General features: G+C 38.7%; 1 protein-coding gene across 4 annotated transcripts in view; it reads left to right on the top strand.

The window, feature by feature from the left end:
* Positions 1-14,565, top strand: part of DENND1A (DENN domain containing 1A) — a 470,496-nt gene that overhangs the window by 235,552 nt on the left and 220,379 nt on the right. For all 4 annotated transcript variants that reach the window (XM_031450416.2, XM_031450417.2, XM_031450418.2 and 1 more), the window contains exon 9: positions 5,289-5,399. In XM_031450416.2, coding sequence (XP_031306276.1) covers positions 5,289-5,399 — 111 coding nt within the window. The remainder of the gene's footprint in view (positions 1-5,288; positions 5,400-14,565) is intronic.

The raw sequence follows: 14,565 nt of genomic DNA, 5'->3' as shown, positions 1-14,565 counted from the left end.
TGCTTCCTAACCCGGGGCGTGGATCACAGTGAGCCCGAAGTCCCCAGCCACCTGGACTGGCACAGGAGCCAGCAGGGACAGCTAGAAGGGAGCAGCCATTATGGGGCTTCTCCTGGGGGAATGGGGTTTGCCAGGTGTCTCCCTTTTTCTTTGTCTGGATTTAAAGCCACAGAGAGTCAGAGCTGGAAGGGTTCTCCACCACCGTTCTTTGTGGAGAGGAGGGGCCTGGAGAGCCTAAGTAGCTTGTTCAGCACATGCCTCTTCTGAAACTCAACTTCCGGGCTGCTCTCTTACTGTTAATCAGAGACCTTCCTTGGACTTGAGCCCTGTTTGGCCTCGGAAGTCGTCAGCTTTGTGTCCCTGCTACCCAGCCATACAGAATGGGCCCATACAATAAATGCTAGTCATATAGGAGGATGCTCACAGGCACATAACTCTCTGTAACTGAAATAATGCTTGAACTTTGTAAGTAGAAAAGGAATGGCCTTCCTTAGGCCTAAAAACATACTGGCACTGAGAAAATGGAGCCCCTTTGAGCATGGGTAGTAGGAAATAGTCCCTCTAAGCAAGGTTTTCCTTTTCCAGCAAGTGCGTCACACAGAGAAATAATTGTCAGGAATAAAGGGGGGTGATTATTTAGGCTTAGCCATGCTGGCATTATTTTCATCCAGGACACTAGGCCTAAGACCAGGTGGACAGCAACATCATGTTTGACAGGACTGACGGTTCTTTAGAAGGAGGATGGATCATTAAAAGATTGGACTCTCCCTCTAAAAAACTGGCTGGGCAAGGGGGCAGATGTGGAGCACAAGAACCTAGAAGTCTGGGGCTTGTCCCAGATCCTTCCCTCCCTCCCCCTTTCCAAGTCTAATCTGTTGTCAAGTCCTGTGATTCCACTTAACAGAGATCTGTGACATCCATATTTGGAGGTTTTATCTGAGGAGTTTGTTTTAATCATTCTTTCCCTGAATCTGGCAGTAGCCTGTTAACTGCTCACCTTGCCTCCTGCTTGCCCTCTCGGCCATCCGCCACAGGACCTCTAGGAAGACCTTCCTGCAAAACAAATATGATCAAGTCATGATTCTTTAGCAGCTCCCTGTTACCTGTGGGGAAAGTCTAGGCTCCCTCAGGATCTGAACCGCTCCTCTGCCCCAGCCTGCTCACTGCCCTTCACTCCCTGACCTGCATATTGCTGCTCTCTCCTCCCTGCCTTTGCCTCTGCCTCTGTCTGGAACATGCTTCTCCACCTGTCCCTGAGTGAACCCCTTTTGGGAGGCCCAGAGCAGTATCTTCTCCTTGGTCAAATTTTCTCTGGTCTTCCCCCCACCCCTCCCCATAGCCATCTGGCAGAGTTGAATCTGCCCTTCTCAGCCAGCTCTAGAGCATGTATAGCCTGGATCACAGTTCTTAGCACACCAGGTTTCTGGGTCTGGTGCCACTCCTGGAAAACGAGGTCATATTTAGTTAATCTCTGCAGGCCCAGCTCCCAGGGTAGTACTAAGCACACAGTAGGAGTCAAACAAGTGTTTGTTCATTGGCTGATTATAGGAGACAGAAATGGAAGATTGAAGGCTTAGTCCTACTGAAATCAAGCGCTGGGAGAGAGTGGCATACCTGTGACTTTTATAAATATAAGCTCACAATATGTTCTGGCTGCAGTCTTGACTTAGGACGACTTGCCATGGAAGCTTTCTCTTCTTATTCCTCATTCCCTATAGTCTGTTCTTACCCATCTGAGAAATATGACTGACCTGGCTATGAAATAAACACCTGCTTCTGTGTACGGTTCCTCCCCCTTTCATTGCCTGATGAACAGCTGCCCATTTCTTTACACTTTAAATGAATGTAGCCACAGATATCTCTGAAAACCTCCAACTACCTTACCTGACTTTGTGAGTCTCTAGAGTCAGTTCTTTTCCTGTGGGCCCTTTATCATTACTAAGTAATTGATCATTTCATCCGAATCAGACCCAGGTTTTCTGAAGTCAAGCGCTATATTCTTCCAAATCCACCACATTGTCCCTCTTCCAGGCTGGCGTGCCTCTTCTACACACTGCTCGTGCTTGAGCCAATGAGCAGTAGTCTTCAGTCAGTTGCTTTCTCCCTCTTTCACTGATTCCCTCTTTCATCAAACTGCTAGATGATGGGGTCCATCATTTTACCCAGAGGAATCTCAGTCTAGTGGCAAAAACTTACTTGTACCTGAGCGATATGAGATAGAGACAGATTGCCCTAGAGACAGATTGACGAATGAGGAGTTAAGGAAGCCTTTCAGGAGGAGGTGACATTTGAGCTGAGTCTTGAAAAGTAAATGGGTGTCCTCTAGGAAGAGAAGAGCACTCTAGGTAGAGGAAGCAGCAGGAGTGAAGGCCTGGGGGTGTGAAAGGTATAGCATATCTGAAAAATTGAGGCTTGTTATAGCTTAAGCCACCAGATGCTTAAAGGCATGGGGAAGGAGACCCCTCACTCAAGGGGGTTTTCTGCTGTGATGAGGCTTGATGGGCATTGCATGGGCTCCCTACAGGTGCTCCCAAGGTCCACTCTGCCCCACAGGTGCTCCCATGGCTTAGCGAGGTTCCCAGGGCTGTCACCACTGCCACCCACTCCCACCCGCCTAGGCGGGTGGCATCCCAGAAGGAAAGAGGCAGGGAGGAAGCAGATAAGAAAGACAGCTTCTGTTTAGACACAAATATCTTGGTAATCAGCACAGATGGGATGAGAAATACCAAAAAAAGTACATGACAGTTTAGAGAGAATTTGGTTAAATGTTACATATTTTTAACATACCTGTGTAGAGTTTTTGGAACAATCACCTGAATCCTTCAAAACCTGATTGGGCTGGAGGTTATGCCTCAACCAGGTAGCATTTTTATTTCAGAAATGTTCCCTTCCCCATCCACAAAAGTATCCTTACGGATTTTTTTCTCCCACCAAAATAAGGCACAGGATTTGTCTCTGACGCTGTGTCTCCCTATTTGGACGGCAAGCTGTGTAACATATTTCTACCCAGCGTGAAACTTCTTGGCAGACTCTTGAGGCCACGTTTTGGTGGCTTCAGAGTTATCTTTGGATCTGTCAAAAGTGCTAATGGGCTTTCTGGCCTTCTTTAAGCTCCTCATTTCTATTTTCTTTTTACTTCCATCCTCTCCTAAAAGAAAAATTCATGTAATTCATCAGCAGTTAAGCATTTTACTGAAATGCTCAGCTGAGGGCCTTGTATTTTTGTTTGCGAGAATAGCTCTGCCGTGTCACTGTCTTCAGAACAAACCCCACCCTGACTTCATTAGCTCAGCACTCCTCAGTCCACCAGGCAAGAAATGCACTTGTTGACAAATTTCGACTTTCCTATCGGTTAGTTTTGTTTTTTGAATTTGTTGGGGCAAGTTCATGTGGTGGTTAGGGCAAGATTTGGGGGTTCAGGAGACCTGGTTTTGAAACTTGGCCCTTTCTAGTTGACATTTGGAAGACTACTTAAACTTCCTGAGCCTCAGTTTTCCTGTCTATAAAATGGAGGTGATAATGCCTTTCTCAGGGTCGTTGAGAAGACTAGGGAAAACTCAGGTAGGGTACCTGTTTTCTGGCATATAAGGATTACTCAGTAAATGGAATAACAATTTTTAACAGAAACACTTTTTCTTTGGCCGTACTTTGATCCTGCACTCTTCCTATGCCATGCCTTCTTTTTCCAAATACAACTTTTATCTACTATTTTTAGTGGTATATTAAAAAAAAAAAAAGCATACATTTAGGGACAAACCCACCCAAGACTGAATAGTGCCCTATCCACTTACTGGGTAACCTTGGTCGGATTACTTCCCTGTGCCCTCGTTTTCACACCTGTAGATAAAGATGGTAATATTTGTTCAAGGAGTAGTTTTAAGATTAGTGAAATAATATATGTAAAGCCTTGTATATTGTAGATGTTTAAAAGTATATAAGAGGGACAGTGTAATGTAAGGGAAAGTGTATGGGCTATGGAGTTGGATCTGAGTCCAAAATCTGACTCTACCAGTTACTAAATCTCTCCTAGACTTGGTTTATCTATATATTGTAAAGAATAATATCTCATTGGATTTTTGTGAAGACTGCTTAAGATTATACACTCAAGAGTACCTGGTCCAGTGCCTGGCACTTGGTAGGTGGTCAGTATGTGGACCTGTTAATTCACTCACTCTTTATAAAGGTAGATAGTTAAACTAGTACTCCAACCAAGCAATAATAAATCATAAGATAAGTGCCCATTCTTATTCCCAATACATACTATTGTTGAAAAGCACTTTATGCTATTTTGCATATAAAATCCACCTGGTTTACTTGCATTTATGGGTTATAAATCTTTCATCATTATAAACTGCAACCCCTGGCAGTAGCGTTCCTTCCCTCCCCAACCCCCTTCATTTTCAGAGGATTATATTGTATGGCATTGAAAACCTGTAACATTGAAGAAATTAGCATATTCATGTGTAATATTAAAGTCAGGTGGGTATAGAAGGATTTGCAGAAATGAAGCACATTACTTTTTTTTTTTTTTTCAAATCTGCAGAGTACCAATCTATAGTACTAATTAAGGGAACAAAACCCAGGCTACAGACAAAAACTAGTTTAAAAAATGTTTTTTCCTGTCTTTTGAGTGAAATACCTGGAAATTGTGGATCTTGGAAATTGCTTTACTTCCAGCCGAGCCCTTTTAGAGAATGTAAACTGTGGAGGAGGGGAACACCAGCAGTGATAAGAGGAGAGGAGTGTGCCCGGTCTTTGCAGATGGGGCCTGTTGGATAGGAACAGATTCTGTGCCGAAAGCATTTTGGTCCCCGGGTACTATCTTTTGCTTAGATGTGTGGCATGGTGCATTGGGAAAGTTCTAGGACCCAGGGTCAGAAGGTCTGAACTTCAGTCCCATCTTCATTGTTCATTAGGTTTTTTGATCTTGACATTCCTCTCTTGCCTTTGTTTCCTCATTTGTAAGATTGTGGACTTCCTGTCCTGCTCAACTTTCAGAACTGATGCTAAGAGCCATCACAGCACCACGTGTGATCTCATGTTGTAAACTGTAATCACCACCCAGAGGTGTAATTACTCAGACTCCTTCATCTCTAAGGTCTCTTCCAACTTTACACTTCATAATTTACACATGAGTAAGATTTGGTCTCCCAGGTAGAAAGAATAGGACAGGGGAAGAGGAGAGATTACTTTCTGATTATTTTTTGTTTCTCGTGCTTCTATTTGACACTGTTTGTAATAAGAACAAACGAAATAAGTCATAAACCTCCACTGTTTCTTTCTCCTAGAGAAATCTGACAGAATATTTTGTGGCTGTGGATGTGAACAACATGTTACATCTATACGCCAGTATGCTCTACGAACGCCGGATACTCATCATTTGCAGCAAACTCAGCACTGTGAGTAGACAGTCTTGAAACAGGCTTTTTAATTTTATTTTAATTGAAAGATGTATTAGAAAGATTAAAGAAAACTTTAGAAAAAGAAATCAGCTGCAGTCCTCTCAGATAGTAACATGTCATTTTCATTAATTATTCATGTTCCTTTACAGTGTCAATACACATTTTATTTATTCTTGTAGTTTTGCAGTTATAGTTTCCCATTTGATTGTGTGTCATGAACACTTTGCATATTTCATATAAGCTTCCATTATTGTCATTTTTTACATGTCTGTGTCATATTCCATTATACTGATGTGTCATCATTTACTAAATCTTTCTTCTCTTGATGGCCATTTAGGTTGTCCATAGTTTAATCCTTTAGTAGGTAACACTGCAGTGAACATCTTTTGGCTGCATTTGACTAATGCAGTTGATCTTCTAAGGATTGGGACCACCGTGTCAAAGGACAGGATAAACACCATGATTTATGGACTGCCAGATTGCTTCCCAGACAGGCTGTGCTTGTTTATAGTGGATGCTGATGGCTGTGTATGAGTGTACTGTTTTTCACTGCAGCCTTACCAGAATTGTGTGTGTGTTCATGGACATGTGTTTTAATTTTCCTAATAAAATAGGTATAAAATGATATTGCAGATTTGCTTTATCTTTGATTTTTTTGATTAGAGGTAACTGAATATTTTCCTGAAGTTTATTTCCTATTTGTATTTTTTTCATGTCTCTTCCCATTTGTCTTATAAAGCTCTTGATTTTAAAAAAATAAATTGGAATGAGCTCTTTTATATTACAATAACTTTTGCTGTATTATAATAACTTTTGCTATATGTATAATAGAAATATTTTTCATATTCTTTTACCATTTTTTTTTAACTTGCTAAGTATAGGAGTTTATATTTTTCCTAACATCTATTATGAAAATTCTCAAACATAATAAATTAAAATCATTTTACAGTGAACACCAATGTAATTCCATCTAGTTCTATAGTTAACATATCACTACACTTGCTTTGGCACATATTTATCCATCTATCCTTCCTACTATCATCCATCAACCCATCTTATTTTTTTGATGCATTTCAAAGTAAATCACAGACATCACTATACTTACCCCCCAAATAACTGAGTATATATGTTATTAACTAAATTTCAATATTTGTTTACACTATTTTTTTTCTTTTGAGATAAAACTTTCATAAAGAACTTGACTGGGAGAAATTGACTGTTAGAGAGGGCAGAAAGACCTCCCTAAGTGGGAATTTCCCTAATGAAAGGCCTCTGGATAAAATCAGTTGTGTGTTTACTATGAATTCAAGGCACCTAATAATGAAAGCTTAGTGAAGCCATTAGAGTTTTCTTTATTGTTTTCATCATAACTTAATAATTGGATGGTATTGTTTGCTTGTCAAGAATGCACTATTTTTTTGCTAGGCTCATTGCACATAGTAGGTGATAAAAGCAAGGCCCTTGAGCTCAAGGGAAAACGAGCCCGTAATAGACCTCTTGCTTTGTTTTGCGTTTTATTTTAAACTATAAGTGCAGTTCATAATCTCAGGGCCTGAATACCCAGACTGAGGTTCAGACTGAGGTTCAGACTGAGAGTATTGCCAATCAGATTTGTCATTGCCTCTTGTTGAGGCTGAATAGATTGAGTGCATTTGGAAGAGTCTAGCCCATAACCAGTTACTGTTGCTTTGAAGTATTAAACTTAAGTAGAACAAGAACAGGACATCATTACAGTGAAAGTGAATCCCCCATAATATAATCATGATATTTTCGAGCCCTTAATATGTGCCAGGCACTGCACTGAGCCCTATGCATCTATTAACTCATTTAATTGTCACAACAGTTTGTAGTGGGTTCTGTTATTATCTCCATCTTATAGATAAGGAAGAATATACCTTCTGTGTGATTTTGTTTAGGTAAACCTAGTGGATTAAACACAAAAAGTTATTTCTGCTCCTTCTCAAAACTAAAATGGAATAAAGGAATAAATCAACAAGTACAAAGAGCAGGTGCAACAGAAGTTTTAAAAAATATATCAAGAAAGTGCTATTTTCAATGTTATTCCAACATTTTGAAAACTGAGGTGAAATGAACAGAAAAATAAAATTTACCAAGATTGAATCAAGAAGAAATATAAAAATTTAGTCAATCATTTAATTTATAGATGTTGAATCAATATATAAATTCTTTTTTTCCAAAACACTCAGCCCAAATGGTTTTACAGGTATATTTTATCAAACATCTCAGGAACAGGTAATTTCAATCTTTGACAAACTCCTTAAGCATCTAGAAAAAAGGAGGAACACACCCCAGCTTTTCTGACATTCATCCATACAAAGGGACACTACAAGAAAGAAAAGTTAACAGCCAATATCACTTATTAACATAGGTGTAAAAATCTTAAACAAAATAGTAGGAAGTATATAAAATGAATACTTCCTAATAACCAAATTGACTTTATTCCAGGAATGTAAGACTGATAATACTAGAAAATCTATTGATATAGCTCATCATATTAACATACTAAAAGGAAAAATTCATGTGGTTACCAATAGAGAAAAAGCATGATTATGTTCATGATTAGGAAGACTCATTATGTTGAAGGTGTCATTTCATTCCAAAATGATGTGTAGTATAGATTGCATACCACTCCATTCAAAATTCCAATAGAACTTTACATAGTACTTGGCAAACTGATTCTAAAATTAATATGGAAAGCCAAAGAAAGAGCCAAGACACACTTGAAGAAAAAGAATGGATTGTGTAAGCTTGTGGAATCAAAACTTTTTATAGAGCTATAGTAATTAAGATGCTAGTAATGGCATATGGATCCACATATAGACTGATGGAATAGAATAGAGATTGCCGAAACAGACCACATGTGTGTGGGTTCTTCGTATACAAGAGAGGTGGCATTGTAAAATCTGGGAGAAGGGACAGACTTTTCAATAACTAATTATCCACGTGGGGGAGAAAAGAGAGATAATTTGTATCTTATACAACATGCAGAACTGAATTCCAAATGGATCAAGGACTTAACTGTCAAAGGCAAAATTTTAAAACTTTTAGAAGACAAAATAGGAGAATAATCTCTGTGATCTTGAAGTAGAGGATTCAGTTAAATAATCCAAAATTTATGTTGTATAAAGGAAAAGATCAAAATTGCAAATTTTGTTCATTAAAAGATACCATTCAGAGAATGGAAAGAAGTCACAAGCTGGGGTGAGATATTTGCTACATATAAAACTGACAGAAGACTAATATCTGAAATATATAAAGAACTACTACAGTAAAAAAGCAAAAGACAGAATCTATCAATAGAAACATTGGCAAAAAGCACAAATAGGTATTCCACAGAAGAAATACAAATGGCTATTAAATATATGGAAAGATGCTCAACTACATTAGTAATCACAGAAAAGCTAATTAAAACTATCCTGATACAACCAAATTTTATTTTGCAAATGTACTGGAGAATTTCATGTGATACTCTTTGAAGATGTGGCACAAAACTATTTACATATGTCCAGCACTCAGCAGTTCCACCCCTGGAGGGAACTGTGTGTGTGTGTGTGTGTGTGTGTGTGTGTGTGTACATACACATACCTACACAGTCTTCTTGGTCATGTATGATGTGACACATGTACAAACATGTTCATAGTGGCATTGAGGTTTTTTTGTTTTTGTTTCTTAAACCTGGAAAGAGCCCACGTGACCATCAACAAAGAACTCATAAATTTTTGCATGGTTATATAGTAGAACACTATGTAAGTGAAGGTGAACTACACTATCAACATGATTGGTTCTCTAATACAGAATTCTGAGTGAAAGAAACAAGCTACAGAAGAGTATACTCTGTGATTTCATTTATATAAAGTTCAAGTAAGAAAAACTACATAGTTTATTACTTAGGGATACATATAAACTACAAGGTGGGGAAATGATTAACACAAAATTTAAGGAGTAGTTTCCTCAAAGGGAATGAAAAGAATATAGTTGGGAAGAGGCATACATGGGACATGAACAGCATTATTTTCTGTCTTGAGCTAGATTAGGGATCAGCAAAGTTTTCTGTAAAGGGTTCAATAGTAAATACGGACTTTGTTTCAACTATTGGACTCTGACCTTGTCGTTTATAGTCAATAAATAGGTGAGTGTGACTGTACTCTAAGAAACTTTATTTACAAAAATAGGAGGCACTCTAGACTTAGCCTTTGGGCTGTAGTTGGCCAACCCCTGAGCTAGGTGCTGGGTTTTGGAGTCTTAAATTTTTTTCCTCTAAAGGTCTCTTATATGATATACGTACTTTTTTAAAAATTGAGATATAGTCGATTTACAATGTTGTGTTAATCTGGCGTACAGCATAGTGATTCAGTTATACATGTATATGTATTATATATATTCATTGAAAATTTTTACATATATATTCCTATAAAATTATATATGTATAATATATACATTTCTTGAAAAATATGAATTCTTTTTCATTATAGGCTATTACAAGATATTTAATATAGTTCCCTGTGCTATACAGTAGGAGCTTGTTGTTTATTTTATATATAGTGTCTGCAAATTCTGAAATCCCAATTTATCCCTCCCCACTCCCTACCCCATCAAGTAACTATACGTTTGTTGTCTATATCTATGAATCTGTTTCTGCTTTGTAAATAAGTTCATTTGTGTCTTTTTTTTTAGATTCTGCATGGAAGTTATATCATATGATATTTTTCTTTCTCTTTTTGGCTGGCTTTACTTAATATGACAATCTCCAGGTCCATTGATTTTGCTGCAAATGGCATTATTTCATTCTTTTTTATAGCAGAGTAGTAGTCCATTGAATATATATACCACAGCATCTTTATCCAGTTATCCGTGGATGGACATTTAAGTTGTTTCTGTGTCTTGGTTATTGTAAATAGTGCTGCTATGAACATTGGGGTGCATGTATCTTTTTGAATTTGAGTTTCCTCTGGATATGTGCCAAGGAATGGGATTGCTGGATCATATGGTAAATCTATTGTCAGTTTTTTAAGGAATCTCCATACTGTTTTCCACAGTGGCTGTACCAAACTGCATTCCCACCAACAGGGTAGGATTCCCTTTTCTCCACATCCTCTCCAGCATTTATCATTTGTGGACTTTTTAATGATGACCATTCTGACCAGTGTGAGGTGATACCTCATTGTAATTTTGATTTGCATTTCTCTGATAATTAGTGATATTGAGCATTTTTTCATATGCCTGTTGGTCATTTGTCTTCGTTGGAAAAATGTTTTAGATCTTCTCCCCATTGTTTGATTGGGTTGTTTGTGATATACACACTTTTATTTTTATATATATATATATATTTCAGATATTTCGGAATTCTTGAAAAGTTAAAAAAGAAGGTATGAAGCCTCTTTCTCATGAAATTTTATAATATAGAGATAGAGACAAAGTAGTTCTTATACAAAGGTTAAGAATAGAAATTGCACAAAATTTTATAATGGCAATTCTGGAAACCAGAAGATATTGGAGCAGTGTCGAGTTTCTAAGAGAAAATGACTTCTACCCTGAAATTCTGTATTATCTAATGGAAGCACTCAGGAGAGTGGCATCAGCCCCTCCCATACCTGTCAACCTCCAGAGGTCTCTACTCCTCCACTCGCCTTCTCCATTGTGGATGAACTGTCCGTCCTCTCTATGGCCAGTCACTCTGCTGGTCAAATGACTTCATTCAACAAGTATTTTTCACGGCACTGCTGTAGGCACCGGGGATGCAACAGTGAACAGAGAGGCAAAAATCTGTCTTTATGAGGCTTACATTGTAGTTAAGGTAGACCTGCAATAAACAAGTAGCTTAAATAAATGCTAATAAGTACTGATGAGCACGATAAAGCAGAGGAGAGCGGATGGGGACTGGAGAGGTGGCAGGGATTGCAGTTTAGATAGATGGCCAAGGAGCGCCTCCTTGAGAAGGTCACACTTCAGCGTCCTTCTTGCTACCTTATGGAAATTCCTTCAGCTCTGAGCTCCTCTCTTCTGCATCATTATTTTTCCTTCTCTACTGGTACTTTCTTATGAGCTTGCTAACACGGTATAATGTCTCCCAAACTTAAAACAACATCCTTGATGGGAGGGTATACCTCAGTGGTAGAGTGCGCACTTAGCGTGCATAAAGTTCTGAGTTCAATCCCCAGTACCTCCATCAAACAGAAATAAACAAATAAACCTAATTACCGCCCCCCAAACAAACAAACAAAAAACAGAACATCCTTAGCCACATCCCCTTTATCCCATTTCTTTTCCTCCTTTTAAAATAAAATTCCTCAAGAGAGTTATTTCTATTTACTGTCTAATTCCTCTCCTCTCATTCCCTCCTCTGTCTTGTGTTAGGATTTAGTCCCCACCTCCACTGAAACAGCTTTTGTTCGGCCACCAACAACTTCATGTCAAATAAAATGAGTTAGTACTTGTAAAACTTAGAACAGAGTCTGGCATGTAGTGTATGTATACATTTTTAATAAATAGTTAAACACCTATAATGGGAAGTCAAATATTAATGTTTAAAACTTAAAATCAAGAAATAGTTATTTAGAAACAAGGAGATAAATATTGTGTTGAATGTGATTAGTTCGAGTTAAGGGTAAGGAGGATTGTGAGATGGGCTGCTCTTTGTCAGTGGTATAAGCCTTTAGCACTTTTTGTTTTGTTTTTAGGGCTACAAACATACTACTTTAACGTAAACATTTTTTAAAAAACCAGTTGATTCTTAACTAAGTTCTGAATTTTGCTAATTGATGGTAGAAATCTCTTTAGGGAGAAGGGGGGTCTCACATCTCACATGGGACCAGCAGCATCCTGATAAGTTATGTGCAATTTCTCTGGGGATAAAGTAGCTGAGCAGACATCAGTTTTAGCTCAGCATTTGGATCTCTTCGATTTCAGAATTTAGAAGTTGTCTAATTGTTGCCTTTTATTTCCTCACTGGTGGCTTTTTATTATCTTTTCAATGAGGGAGAATGCAAAGGCCTGAGGTTTCTGATGACCCTCTCTTGATAGAGCCAGATATGGCCTGTCATACCTTGACAAACCACATTTTTCTCAATTTTGTTTGATAAGATGTAGGCTTAATAGTCCTCAGAGCCATTAAGCATCTGAAAGATAAAAGCTGTTAACTCGCCAGAGTGCTGTCTTCTATAAAAATGACTGTGCATCAATAGAGACAAACCCAGCAATATTTAGTTCAGAGTCAGGTAGTATTCATTTCAGGCTCTCTCGGTCAATAAAGTTGTGATATTTTGTATGAGGAAAATGTTAAGTTTTTGTTCTTTTTGCGCAGTTAATGTATATTGATTGTTTTCCTTTATAAGTGATAAATAGGGAAGGCTTAACTAAATCTTGTTCTCTAATGTAAATACTTCAGTGTATTTTCTCCTAGCACAAAGGCCCCATTTTTCTTCCAGATTTTCGTATCTGAGTTTAATTCATACTGCTTTTTGGTAATGCTTGTAGATAGCAGGTAGGTCTAAAATAAGACTTTTATAGAGATAATACCTAACTACAACCCAAGTCCTAGAAGATCAGTATTATCCCCATTTTACAGAATGGTCCACCCACTCAGAGAGATGGAGTAACTTGCCCAAGTCACGCCCTGGTTGTGGGAGTGACGGACGTGCAAGTAGGTCGTTAGGTTGCAGTGTCAGGGGAAGGGAGGCTTTGGCTTCAGGAAGGGGAGAAACAACCTGACATTACACATAAAAATGAATCTTAGCCCCTTCAAAGTGCTTGCCTTGGGGACTAGGTTATGTTTATTGGGTGCCACCTCTCAAACTATGATCAGAACCCTTGTATAGAAACTGTCACAAGAGCCAGAGGCAGATTGTTAAGAATATCTAAATTCACATAAAGAGCCAAAAAGATACTCTGAGCCAAATCTGGTGGCTGTGGTGTCTGATGGAACTGCTAATGCTGGTTTGAAGTCCTGATAGTTTAGTATTTAGAGACGCTTCTCATGTAGCTGGTAAATAGCTCTGAGACTATCAAAGATATGTTGACAGCATCCGTGGACTAAGCATGTAGGACACTCTTATTTAGATTCACTCTATATTTTATGTGGCAGGTTCCCAATTCTCCTCAACACCCTTTAAAAATTCTTTTAAGTTAACCTTTTTGAGCCACTTACTATGTGCCAGACACTGCTACTCTTTTTGTCTTTTTTTCATTTGTTCTTGCAGCAACCCCAGGAACTAGATGGTTTTATTCTTTTGCAGATGAGAACATTGGCACTTGGCAAGTTAAAGTGTCTTGGCTAAGATGACCAGCAGAGATAGGATTAAAACTCATTTCTCTTGGCTCCAAGCCAACCCCCTTCTTACTAATTTGTACAGCCTCCTTGCTAACTTCCATTTGTCATGAGTTCCCTTTGACACTGTACCCAGAGAATTATTCTTGATAGGATTCTCTTGACCAGGGATCTGAAATCACAGAAAGAACTTCAGCCTGAACATTGCCTTTGAATGCAAATCTAAGCTTTTTACTTCAGATTTAGTGAGCACTTTCTGTGTGCCTGACACCACTCTTGGCAGCAAGGAAACCGAAGGTCAATATGTGAATTTCTAACTGGCATGCTTACCCTGTTAGCCAAAGCCCTATTTTCATGAGCACCATTCAGATTCAGCCCCTTCTGTCTGCGTGTTGTTGTTGTTAGGCTCTCCCAGCCCCAACTGTGCTGGTCTGCTGTGAGCCCAGCCTTAGTGGGTCCCTGGGACGAATCTTCCCAGCTCACTGTGGCTTCAGGTTTCACGTCCTGCAGTTCCTTTCAGCCTTTGTGGATTATCCTGGCCCTAATCTCCCCCTCTGAGATTTAGGGATGCTGTAAGAAGTTTTGAAAACTAAGAATATCCAGTTAAATGATGACAAAAGCATATTTACTTTACAAAGGAATGTATATTTTATCCAGTGGATGCTTTTTAAAACAAGTTCTTAGGAAGGAAGCACAGTTCAGTGGCAAGACTATTACCTAGTTAATTGAGCCTTCACAGCTATTTGTATGGTGCCCATAACGATGAAAAGAATTGCCACTTTTCTGATAGTGCCTCATTTAGAGAAGGAAAGAAAAAAAAAAAAAAACCCCACTAATACTTTCTGCCTGTCACTTTCTTCCTAAGTATTAGTTCCAGAG

This window comes from Camelus dromedarius, chromosome 10 (genome assembly GCF_036321535.1).
Source record: "Camelus dromedarius isolate mCamDro1 chromosome 10, mCamDro1.pat, whole genome shotgun sequence".
Taxonomy (NCBI): Eukaryota; Metazoa; Chordata; class Mammalia; order Artiodactyla; family Camelidae; genus Camelus; species Camelus dromedarius.
This window is presented reverse-complemented; position numbering and strand designations above follow the sequence as displayed.